Source organism: Plecotus auritus, assembly GCF_963455305.1.
Source record: "Plecotus auritus genome assembly, chromosome: 1".
Taxonomy (NCBI): domain Eukaryota; kingdom Metazoa; phylum Chordata; class Mammalia; order Chiroptera; family Vespertilionidae; genus Plecotus; species Plecotus auritus.
The window spans coordinates 85,847,843-85,860,876 of NC_137770.1; the positions used below are offsets into that span (position 1 = coordinate 85,847,843).

General features: G+C 43.4%; 1 protein-coding gene across 1 annotated transcript; it reads right to left on the reverse strand.

Annotated features, from left to right (window-relative positions):
* Positions 1-10,805: 10,805 nt before the first annotated feature.
* LOC308258199 (zinc transporter ZIP2-like) lies at positions 10,806-12,827 on the reverse strand (the record flags this gene model as incomplete). Its single annotated transcript, XM_080688487.1, has 4 exons — positions 10,806-11,432; positions 12,110-12,160; positions 12,401-12,531; positions 12,713-12,827. The coding sequence occupies 4 exons, from the start codon at positions 12,825-12,827 to the stop codon at positions 10,806-10,808; spliced, it is 924 nt and encodes a 307-aa protein (XP_080544613.1).
* Between the last annotated feature and the right edge of the window lie 207 nt (positions 12,828-13,034).

The window sequence follows — 13,034 nt, forward strand, 5'->3', positions numbered from 1 at the left end:
TGCATTATATATTCATGTGAGCATCTAACGTATGAAAGATATTAGTAACCTTTATATACATAAAAACAGATGTTTTTTTATATTTTCAATATAAATTATTGTATTGTCCTCAGAGGTAGGTGCACCTCTCTTTGGAGATTACTGCTGTAGAACCTGAATGTATATGGAGGAGGAGCTAAAATATTTGCTTGTGTCTACTGCCCAAGTTGGAAGTTCTGCTATGTATAAATGTATAAGATGTGTTCCCTCTGGACATGTGGATATACATATATTTATTTATTGAAATCATGTCAGGCTAAAATCATAGGCATAGATGAGTTAGTACTAAGTTAACAATATAATTTGCGCTCTATCATAAATGTGTCACAGAAAACTTTCCAAAGATTTTCACAAGGATAATGTGAATCATTAAAATTAATTTATTGGTTTACTCTTCTCTACTTCTGTCATTGAAAGGATTTTCTGGTTGAAGATGTATACAAGTAGTCCATACTATTGAAATGACTGGAAGAAATTAACTCAGGGCTCTTAAACAAATATTTCACTTATGTTTCAGATTGGACACTATATTTTAATTTCTATTTCATAGAAATATTAAGGATTAGTGGCCCAGTGCATGGATTCATGCACATTGCAAGGACATTTATTAGAAGAAAGATTTGTGTGGTAATTACATTACTACAAAAAATTAAATGTCAAAATAGTATATATAATATAGTATTATAAAATTGAGATACAAAGTATTTTAATATCACTATTCACCCTTTCTCTATAACAGAAATGTCAGCGATGAAAGAAAATTAGTAAAATGTATATGAAAATAATATATAAATTGATTAGTAAATCAAGAATAACAACATGATATATGAACAACAAAGACATGATATAAAAGTAACAAAGACAAGATAGAAAAACAACATTGATAAAAACAATGATTGATATATTGATTAATAAATAAACAATAACAATATATAACAACAACAAAGACATGATATAAAAACAACAAAAATATGATATAAAACAACATTGATAAATTGATTAAACTTATTCTAATATCTCCCTGTACAGCACATTAACAGTAAAAACACAGATACCAATGGACTGTAGTTCTAATTTAGGAAGTCAAATGTTATATGCAGATTTTTCAAAGGGGTTTGATGTCCTTAACTATCCCCACCATTGTTCAAGGATCATCTGTATTTAAAGATTAATGCAGGCACATGAATGAGAATTCTTAAGATGCAACCAAAATATGTATTAATCTCAGATGTTAGGTGTGATTAGCAATAATACTACAAAGTATGAAAGGAATACTGTAGTATTTTGTTCCACATATTAATGGTGCTAAAACTAAATTCTCTATCAGTCTTACCTCAAATTATTCTTACACAACTAGAGACAGCTTTCTTGCTCTGAAATATTTTTCCTCCATCTAAGTCATGCATATCAGAAAATCATTCTGCAGATTATCCAGGTTGTTGTTCAAAATTCCAAGTTGAAACTTTCAAGAGATAAGTAAAAAGAAAGGAATAAGCAATACCTATAGGAAGTTTTCTGAATCAATACCTGCAGAAGACCTCCAAATAGGTGTGCTAAGTGTGTGAGCAGACAATATTGCTAGGTATTGCTAATTCAAATTCATTATTATTTTAAGTTGCATCTATCAAACAAGAAATCATTATTGAGCCATGCTTTTGCATAGGCACTGTGTTAGAGTGTAGCTAGAAGCTAAGATAATGAGATCCAAGCTCACATTTCATGACACCAGGGACATAAGTTCAACAAACCCATGGTTATACTTAAGGTGTTACTAGTAAACATAACATCTTTTAGTCATAAATGTAGACTGCTGCCTGTCTTCCACCCATGGTACTGTAAAGATGTAACATAAATAAAAGTTTTGAATTAAAATTCTTAACTATTTTGCATTAATAAAATGATCCACTTTATGAATTTAGTTAAGAATTTTAATTTTAATTTTTATGAAGATGTAGGGAAGCAGAATTTACCACCCCCAAATATCTCACTTTGGCATAAGGATTATTTTAAGCTGGTTAATTTTTAAGAAACAGCAGACATAGGAAAAACTCTCGAAACCAAGTAGAAGTTACCCCTCTGTAAAGGGCATTTACATTCATAATGGAAACCTCTGTTTATAAGGGGTCTCCCTGGCTGTAGTGCCGTGCCAGCATGGCAAAGGGTGAACCTGAGGAGGGGTGGTGAAGGATTGAAGAAAAGACAGACAAGAGAATACAGCTGGGGCTCGGTGGATCTCCCGTGCCTGGATGAGGACACAAAAGACCCAGCCTGCAAGCTGATGCTTTATTTTATTGTCTGATTAAAACAAGGGTAGATTAACATGAATACAAATGTTCTTGTTTTGGCAACACTTGCTGCACCTCCCACAGCCGCTTAGCTACTTAGGAAGGAATTAGGGAGGGTTACAAGGTCAGGCTTAATTATGCTAGGAAAGCTCTGCCCTCCAGGCTGGAACTTGTTTGTGGCCCTGCCACAGGTCAGCCCGAGGCTTGAACCTAGAGCCACTCCCTATAGGCTGTACCAGGAAGAAGAGCATATCTAAATCTCTAGAAACTGTTTTCAGCTGAGAAGGCATGAACTGAAATCTGCATGACAACCTTACCTTTGTTCACTGTGCTGTTCCTGGTAATCTCCCGTAACTGACTCCCCACTCCTAACATCTTTTGTCTTCAGTTGAAGGTGGTTTTTAAGGTGATGGCTTCTTCCATATTGATAAATTACTCAGTTTTGGTAAGTTACTGGTCTCTCCCAAATGTGGATGAAAAAGGGGCACTGTAATAATTCCAACTGAAAATAACCTCACAGGGTGATCTGATCATTAATTCCTAACTGGGCAGGTCATGGTGAGTAGCCATTCACAGGCCTATAAAAGGTTTATCTTCACCTTAAACAAGGCCTGTCCATTGTTTTTGTACATCTAGGTTACACACCTTTGAAGGTCTTTTTCAGACCTCTCAGAGGTGTCACCACTTCAGAAGAGCCCACAACTTGGTAACTATCCGTAATCCACTGTAATCCAATCACAGTGATTTCCCTGGCTTGCTTCCTTCCAACTTTATGTAATCTTCCCTTCTTCCCCCCCTTAATTACAAATATACAGGGTGGGGCAAAAGTAGGTTTCCACATTTGCATGGAAAATAATACACTAATTAATAAATAATAATACCAGAAAAAACTACTCACAACTGTAAGCCTACTTTTGCCCCACCCTGTATAAAAGAAACTGTAAACCTGTTATTCTCTGGAGCATTTGAGATCTTACTTCCCAGCACGTCATCAGTTTGGCTCAAATAAACTCAAATTTTTATAAAAATTCTCACAGGTTTGGACACTCTTACATTGACAAACATATACAGGAGGTATACATGTTATTAAATTTTGTTTTTCTCCTGTTAATCTGTCTCTTATCAATTTGCTTATTAGACCAGCTGGAAGTTACTTAGAAGGGTAAGGAAAACTTTTCCTCCTGGCCAAAGATAAGGAAGTTGTCATACTAAATGACATACCTGAGTTATACAAATAATTGAGGATAACTTAGTCTTATAAATTGAAATGTGTAGGTTTCCAGATATAAGTATCAATGTCTTTGAAAAATAGGACTGTAGTTTCATTTCTGGAATCAAAGAGCAAGACACAGGAATTGCTCCTGTCTTGGAGAGACACTACCTGCACAGTGGTGATAAACCCATGTAGGCGCCCCATAAAATAGATTAGCTGCTTTCCAACACTTGGTGTCTTTGTTCCCTAAAAATGTGGAAACCAGCTGCAGGTTGGACAACGACTCTCCCAAGTACCTACTCATATAAAAACATATACCTTTATTAAACTTAAACTTTATTCCTTCACCTTCCCTTTCCTGGAATAATAGTGTGATTAATCTGTAATTTTTTGGAGTATGCTATTTCTTCCTTTTGCTTATTAAGAGATATTATCCTGTATGCTATTGAATTTATTATAATTCCCACATTAAGCTTGTGCTAAATACATTGCTGGCAAAGACAACTCAGTTTCTGAGAATAACTTTTGCTGCCTCAAAACAAAATGTATTGAATATAATCAGCTTCTTGGATGGCTAAAACTATCTGTGGGAGAGGGAGAATTTGTGGGGAGGGGAGTGTATAAACAAATTGGGAAGAGCCTAGAGAATAGTACAACTTCATATGGTGACCAAAGCTCTGGGCATTTTTCCTACCTCCCTGTTCTCTTGTGAGGGGCCCCATCTGATTCCACTTAGCAAATCATCACCCTCTAGGTCTTTCCCCTTTGAATCCTCTCAGTGTGGTCGGTGGGGTTCAGAAGGCTGTTTCCTCATTGGAGCCCAACACTTACTGGCTGCTCTTCTGGGAAGAGGTGGTGAGGGAGTGCAGGGGCTCACCACCTCCTCCCCAACACTGTCTCTAAGTACTTCTTGATATTGGTGGTCAAAGACCAAGCACTCCATGAAGAGGCAGTGGTTAGTAGGGAATTTGGGGTTGGGTGAGGGAGGGTTGGAATCCTAGGGTGGTGCTTAGAGGGTTATCTTGCCAGGAGGCAAGCTCTGTTTGGGACACGGAGAGCAACTTTGGTGCATAAGAAATTGATTCCCTTTAAGAAGGAAATGGGTAGGGGATTGGCTAGGGTCCCTTGAATGGGAGGGACCACAGGGAGTGTGATCTCACTCATTCAGTTTCTTACTTAATCCAGATGGAATGTAATTCAAAACTGAACCCCACCCAGACTATTTTCCTCAAGGTCAGTAACCTTACTCCATGTCCAACCTGACTCTTGGCCCTGTTCAGAGCTGTATATACTGAATCCTAGATTCAGCGTTTAGGCCTCCAGGGTCCTTCCTGGAGCAAGTGGATTGAGTGAAGTAAAACAAACTAACTAAAAGACAAAAACCAATCCCAAATTATTAACTGCCTAAAGTGGGAAAGCAGGGGAGAGAGATCTTTTCTATCTCCTGGCTAGCTCACTTTATTCATGTGTGTATCATTTTTTCTGGGGGCTCTCTCCCGAATAGATGGCCGATCCGGAGGTCAGCCCCAGCTGTCTCAGGTGAGTATCCCCAGCCATCCGGGGAATGGGATATTAATGTCACTGAACTATATATACCCGTTGCACACATCCCATCCCCAAACTGCCATGGCCTTGGGCTCCCGCTCAGCTCATAACCTCACATCACTGTCTCCCTCTTCTCATCTTACTTCCTCAGCCAGGCAAGCTGACCGAGGCCTTCAAGTACTTCCTGCAAGGCTTGGGCTACAGTGAGTATGGGGGTCAGAAGCTATCATGAGGACAAGGGATTGCTCAAGGATGAGGGATGGCCACTGAGGGGAGAAACCATTTAGGCTGATTCCTGGACTTACCACCATCTGCCAAATCAAGCTCATTGACCCCTGGACCCATTTGTAACTCTCATACCCTGCCCTGAGTTGCCAGCCCCTCTTCCCCTCCTCCTCTCTGACTGCCTGCTTATCCTTATGTCTCCACAGTGGCATCATCCTGCATGACTCGCCTGTCCCAATCTCGCACAGCTTCCCTGACCAGTGCGGCATTCATTGATGGCAGCCGGTCCCGCGCTCGAACCTTGTCCCAGAGCAGCGAGTCTGGGACTCTCCCTTTAGGGCCCCCAGGGCACACCATGGAGGTCTCCTGTTGAATGGCCCTTATTGCCCTGGTGTGGGACCCAGCCTCAACTCCCTCAGCACTAACCTGGGAGGTGTGTAGAATACTGGGCCAGAGTGAGCAAGGGAAGATGGACAGATCATGTGGGGAGATGACCTTGATCTTTGATCACTACCCTAACCTTGCCCTCTAACCTATGATACCCCTCAGCTCCTGGGAGAGCTGTCTCAATATCTGTTAGGGACCCAAACCCCTAAATGACCCTTCTCTCTCATTCTGTTGTTAAGGTGGAGAGGGCATGCATCCCCTCTCCCTAATCTAGGTGTCCATGGATGAAGGATAAGTGGTCATTGTAGATGTCCATGGTGCCTGCCCCAGACTCTTCCTACTCATCCCATTGTAAGGGCAAGGGACTTGGTGCTGGGTCTCCATTCACCAAAGCAGATATGGCTTCTCATTAATCCTTCAGATCTCTGAAGGATATGGGCCTAAATGAATGTGTCAGGGAGGCTTGCTGGTGGGTTAGTGGTCCTCAGGATGTGATAGAAACATCTGGTATGTGAATGGAAGTTAGACTGGGAGGTGATAGACAATGATCAAATTTGAGGGAAGGATTGGAGCTGGGCAATAGGAAGGGGCCTGGGGCCATTGGCTCCACTAACTTTGGTAGCTGTCTAGACAGTGTGTGTCTAGAGTGGGAGGGGGAGGGGAAGGGGGCCAAGAGGGGGCAGGGCTGCTTGGGGCTTGGCATAGGGCTGGGAAGGGCTACCTTGGGGCTCTGACCACAGTGTATTATGTGTGGAGGGTGCTCTCCTGTCTCCCACAACTTCTGCTGTAACAATAAACTGTAGATGTGTAGAGGAATCTGAGGACCATTTTTATTCTGTCTCAGTATGCCTGCATCATGCCCCTTTCCTACCCCATCCCTGCCCAACTCTCACATTCTCTTCTCCAAGTGACATAAACCATGGGAGGGGGCTTGCATAACATAGACACTTCACAAAATGTGACTTCACAGTCATTGGCCCTTATTCAATAGAATGGTATTGTCCTTGATATTGATAGTAGCTTCACATTTTGGGAGAGGAGCTACTTAGACCTTAGAAGAACTTCCTTATTAGTTATTGAGAAATGCCATGGGATTTCAGAGATGTCACCAACATCATAATCTTTTTTAAAAAATATGTTTCTATTGATTTCAGAGAGGGAGAGATAGAAACACCAACGATGTGAAAGAATCATTGATCAGCTGTCTTCTGCACGCCCCCTATTGGCGATTCAAGCCCACAACCCAGTCATGTGCCCTGACTGGGAATCAAACCATGACCTCCTGGTTCATAGGTTGACATTTAATTAGGAGCCACACCAACAGGGCAACCAACATCATAATCTTACAAGAGGAGGTACAGAAAACTGACTGACATGCGCAAAGACATCTTGTAACCACCTTCCTGCAGGATCATCCATGGGGCCACTTAGATTTCATTTTAGGTGGTTCAATATGATCAGAGACCATGCCTCATGCAGTTTCTGGAGGGGTTATTGGGTTGCTCAGTTGATCTCAATCTGAAGATTCCTTCAGGTGAGTCACAGCAACTAGGATTTCCTCTCAGGAATTCCTCCTCCCACATAAATCCAAGTTTGGGGAGTTAATTAGACTATATCTGTGGTTCTTTGAGAACCTTCTCAACAAATATGAACAATAATCATCAAGAGAACTTTAGATATTTTGTGACTGTTCTAGGCTGATCCTTGGGCTCTAGGGGCACAAGAAGTAAAAATGAGATGGCACTTTATATAGTATTATTGTCCAAAGTACTGCAGATGGAATAGTACAAGGTCATTTGCCAGATTACTTTATAGAAACCCCATGGACAATTATACACTTTCCTCAGTGAAACAGACCTGATGACTAATGCAGCTTGATGTCTAGCGCTGATGCACTGACGTGCAAGTGGGGCATGGAATATGCTCTTGATGCTTGAGCATTTCATCACTCTCATAGCACTGAACTATTTTAAATGCAGTAGGCCAGGATCAGGAGAGGTGAGGGTGTTTGGTGACCATGCACAGGGCAGGCAGCAGGTGCTTAAATGTCACACTAAAGAAAAGAAACCGCATAATTGGAATCGCTGGCATAGCTAGCTCCTAGGTAAACAAAACATGAAGAAAAGGCAAAGAGTTCCAACCAGCCTTGACTAGCAATGGCTGTTGCTGTGCCTTATGGAAGGGAAGGTGGGTCTTCTCAGCACATTCAACTGCACAGCAAACACTGTTATGTTAGCAGGGTAATCTTCGGAAAAAGAAAATATCATTTCTGTGTAAAATGTGAGTGGGTGTGTATGTACCTGCCATGGGGGTGGTATGTGAAATGGGTGATGACCTTGTGTGTCTCTTGCCTATAGATGTCCCTGCATAAGAAGGCCAAGTTAGGTGGAGGAGAGAGGCTGTCTGCTGGGTGCAAGGGAGAGGGGTGTGCTGTCCTTGGCTGACCTCTCTACTTTGTTGGTCCTACACATTCCAAGCGAGCCCATGGGGACACAGTGCCCCCCTGTGGTTGTCATGGTTCCTTCTAACTTTCCCCAGTTCCTAGTTCCTTTCCGGAGTCTCCCATGGTCTTCCTGAATCTACACAGTAGTTACATAGTGTGGGCCTGATACCACCGGTGGTGGCTCCTGCCCATTCTCCAGATCAGAGCTCATAGGCTCACAGGAAAGGTGAGGTGACTTCATAGAAGCTGAACCACAAACTCCTTTCTTTTTGTTTCTGCTTCAGCCTTGGGACTCCTTTTTCTCTCTTTCTTTCAATCTCAAGGAATGTGTTTCCTTGACTGCAGGGACAAAAGTCCAAGATAGCTAAGAGATGGCTCATTGGAAAGAATAAAACTGAAAATACAATGATGAGAGCATTGCAATGTCCACTTGAAAACTGTGAAATTCATGAAGAGATTTTAAAGGGTAATTCTGTAAAGGTATACAAACAGTAAAACTGTAGCAGGAGGAATAAATAATAAGTTTTGGAACACTACTTGCCGAGCACCTGCAGGCTGGCACTATTTCTCTATCAAAGGCCTCAGCTCTTAATGGATGGCTCTTGAGTTTCTGGTAACTGCTCCTTCTTTTCAGCCTAGGTAACAGCATTGCTATTACTCAGTCCCATGGTGGTCCATCATCACTTGCTCTGTCCTAATTCTGGCCACAGCTTCTACACACTCTTTTTATTAAACTTCCCTCAATTATCCAATGTGCTCTCTGCTTTCTCCTGAGACCCTAACACATAAGACAGGAGGAACATGTGAGGTAAAAATGAGGATGGAAAGGTAAGAAGAAGAGAATCTATATATTGAGGTTTTCTTAGCATCACAGAAACATGGGTTTGAAGCCTAGTTTGTTAGGTGATCAAGTTATTTAACTTCGGAGTGCACTTCCCTGGACTTACTATGGGGATAATATCTACCTGGCAGGGTTAGGAAGGTGAAATAATATGTGGAAGCAACATCAGAGTGCCTGGCACATAGCGGATGCTCAATGTGGAAACTCTATTATCATGACAACATATTAGACCCTGTTCTGACTGTGTTACGTGTGAGTGCATTTAGCACTGAAGGGAAACAGATTGGGATGGCGTCAGGGAAATTATTTCCTCGTCATTTTTATTTAGTTTTGCCTTTAGCTTGGCTTCTCACTGATCCCTGGGTTTGTGAGCTGGGCTGGTGAGGAGGTTTCTATTCTTAATTTGTAGGGAGGTGAATGGGAAGGACAGAAGACAGAAATGAAATGAGATGAGAATGGAACTCAGGAGACCTTAACCATGTTAAGGCCACTTGAGCTTCTCCACTGAAAGTATTCAAAAGGCCAAACTGGTGAGGGTGCCTGAGCTCACAGGGCACACCTCCTCTTTCCCTGTCTCTCCACCAAGTCTGAGACATCCTCCATCTCAATGGTCAGGGCCGTCCTGCTCCTCCTCAATTCCAGATAACCAGTTTTTGTATTTGTGCAGTTTTTAAGAGGAGCAGAACATTGTAAGGGTTACTCAACTGAAAGACAAATGGTCCAGTGGAGTGGGGTCAGATGTACAGTGGTAGGGAGGGCAGGCGGTTGTGGCAGAACTAAGTAATCGCCCTTGGCATTTATCCAGCTCCTTCTCCCTTTCCAACACACTGCTTCTTTTTTTTTATTAAAAAAATTTCAATTACAGTTGACATAAACTATTATATTAGATACAATATATGTACACATAATGATTGGACATTTATATAACTTACAAAGTGATCCCCCATAAGTCTAGTACCCATCTGACACCATATATAGTTATCATATTATTGATATTCCCTATGCTGTACTTCATATGCTCAAACACACTACTTCTTAATCCCACAGCACAAGACAGCTAGATGGAGACAGAAGCTCAAAGACAGCAAACATGTCCCCAAGGCCACACAGGACTCAGTGTGAAAAACAGAAACCAGGTGGAAGTAGGCTCCATTGAGCCTGATCTGAAGAGTATGTTGAACGCGTCGGTGGTTGATAATCTATTATCAGGGAGTGGGGTAGGTGTGGTTAGTGTAGAAAAAAAATCTAGATGCCCAATATTTATTTTTAAACCTCTTCTCCTCTAAATGTTAGGAACTCTGGCTCAGTATTTCAACACCTGTGGGTAAGGTGGGAGCAGGTTGTTGGAATTTCAGCAATGCTCCCTTGTCCGGGGGACATGGCTGCAAGTGACACAATGGCTAGAGGCTCTGATTCCAGAAGAAGAGACTGCATCCAACACTCACCCTCCCCACTTCCTGCTCCACTAGGCAGCAGTTAGGTAACCCGGAGAAAGGAAGAATAGCATGCTTGAAGGGGGAGGGTAAAATGGACATTTATTACACACAGTAGCAAAAATGGAACAAGAGTCAAATCTGCAGTGATGGTCTTTATATCGATTCTCCAAAGTATAGGCACTCAACCTAAAATAAACGTCCCTTTCTCAGTCCTGGATGAGCAATGGGATCTCAAGTAGTAGAGGCTGGTATCCAATTCATGGGGATGATGCCTAGTGAATGCCACTTAGTCTCAGTGGAGAAATGTCTGAGGACCAAAGCCTTTTGGGAGGTGTCTCCTGGAGATAGGGACATTATTCTAGATGGGTCCATCAGAAAAGTCAGGAATCTCTCAGGCCCACAAGGCAATTAAGGCCATGAAGGCAAAACCAACAGCTACACAGCCCAACTTGACCAGAGGGGCCTCAGGAACAGCTAGCTCCCTGGGCAGAATTTCTAGGAAGGTGACATACAGGAAGGTGCCAGCTGCCACACCCTCTAACACAGCCTGGGCTAAGCCTCTCCCTGCTTCTGAGTCCCTTCCAGGCACAACCATCCCCAGGGCTATGCCCAGGGGGGTCATGAGAGCAAATGACAGTATGCAGAACACAGCCCATCCTGACGCAATGCCTATCTGCACCATTCGTAGTCCTACACTAAACACTACAGGCCCCTTGTGAGCCAGAACAGCAAGACAGAGCTGCACTGTACTTGCTATGGTTGTCTGCAGCCCCACAGCCAGACCTTCAAACACCGAGTGGAAGGAGAGTGAGAGCAAGAGAACGAGGGCTCGAAGGGGCCTCCGCGAGGGTGAGGGCTCGTGGCTGTGGAGTCCATGGACATGAGCCTCACTCACTTCCTCCTCCTGCACTTTTGATCGTCCAATGGTTTCAGGACAGCACTGCAATGCCAGCGACTCCAAAAAGAAGACGAAGAAGAAGCCCAGGGAGATGATGAGCCCTCCATAGGAATAGTCCTTCTGGGAACAGAGAGAAGGGCTGTGGGATGGGAAAGGAAGGAAGTGCAGTGGATGGAGATATGGAGGTGGGATGGGAAACTGGAGAGAATGGGAAATGTGGGACTAGAACGTTAAAAACGGTAGGTGGCCTGGCTGGTGTACCTCATTGGTTGAGCGTCAACCCATGAACCATGGTTGAATTCCTGATCAGGGCACATGCCTGGGTTGCAGGCTCAATCCCCAGTAGATGATCTACCAGGGGTAGATCATCAATGATTCTCTCTCATCGTTGATTTTTCTATCTCTCCCTCCCTCTCCCTTTCTCTCTCTCAAATCAATAAAAAATAATTTTTAAAACGGGGAGGGTGGGAGGGTGAAGGGGGAGGGGAAGGGAATGAAGCCTGAAGGAGATATGGACATGCAACAAGATACCAGAGGGGCCAAGGTTGCAGGGTCAGTAGGGTTGAAATGTGGGAAAACGATGGGGAGCATGTCTAAGGGTCTAGGGAAAGAAGGAAGGAGTAAAGCAAGAGCTTTGTCTGGGGTTCCATAAACCCAAAAGGATCGGGTTGGCTCCTCCTTTCCCTACAGTGTCTGAGCTGAGGAGCAGAGGGATTCCTGGTATTCCTGAAAAGGATCTGGGTATGAGGAGTCTCTGGTTCTCCTCACCCTCCAGGTTGGGTGTGGGAGATACTTACATGAGCTGAATTAGCATCTCCAGAACAATTCCCCCCACTCTCTGTCCTGTTCTAGGGAGAAAAAAGCAGAAATTAGATGGGGATAGAGCAGCTCAGCTTCCTGTCCTGTCCTTTCAGCTCCACTGCTTTCCTTACAGTCTAATCTGACCTGTTGTCATCATTCCACACAACACAAGAGCAGACATTGTCTTTATCGTTCCACCCATGTCCTTGGCTCTATCACTTTCCCCCCTGTCTCCCCTTGGTTCTGCTCATCATCTGGTTTCTTAGCCCTACACTTTAGTTGCTCACCTTCATCTTGATCTTCCGGATCTCGATTTCAATATTCTCCAGGGATTCAACAGTCATGTGCATGAACCCTGCTCCCAGGAAAACACCTGCAGAAATGCAGCTCAGGAGGCTGAGGCTCCGCCGGGGATGACCTAATGAAAAGCAGGAGTTACAACCAGTTGGCAATGAGGAGATGGACAAAGGTGACTAACGAGCAACAAGGAGCACTCAATATCCAAGCTTGGGGATGGCAAGAGAATCAGAGCAAGGTGTCAGGGTAGGGTGACAGGGATGAAGTCAGGTTATGGGGGCAAAGCTACAGAAGGGCTATACCTCTGATTGCCTCCATCTGGAACCATTTGAAGTAGATGGGAATAAGGCCACAGACCAGCGTGAGAACCAGCAGGGCAAATAGGCAGCCAATTTTTACTCCTAGCACTGGTTCCATCCTTGGGGTACAGGATAAGCAGAGACCTCAGAATGACAAATGGAGTTACAAGCTTTGGAGCAGGAGTGGTGCCTTAGGTGGTCAAAGCTATAGCGTCCACTCCTGAGTTTCAGGAAGCTGCTGGATTCTCTTTGTTTTGTGCTGCCTGTTTGCACACCCTTGCATAGCTGACTGGGGCCCTGCCTTACCTTCCTGCCCTCCCCCTAC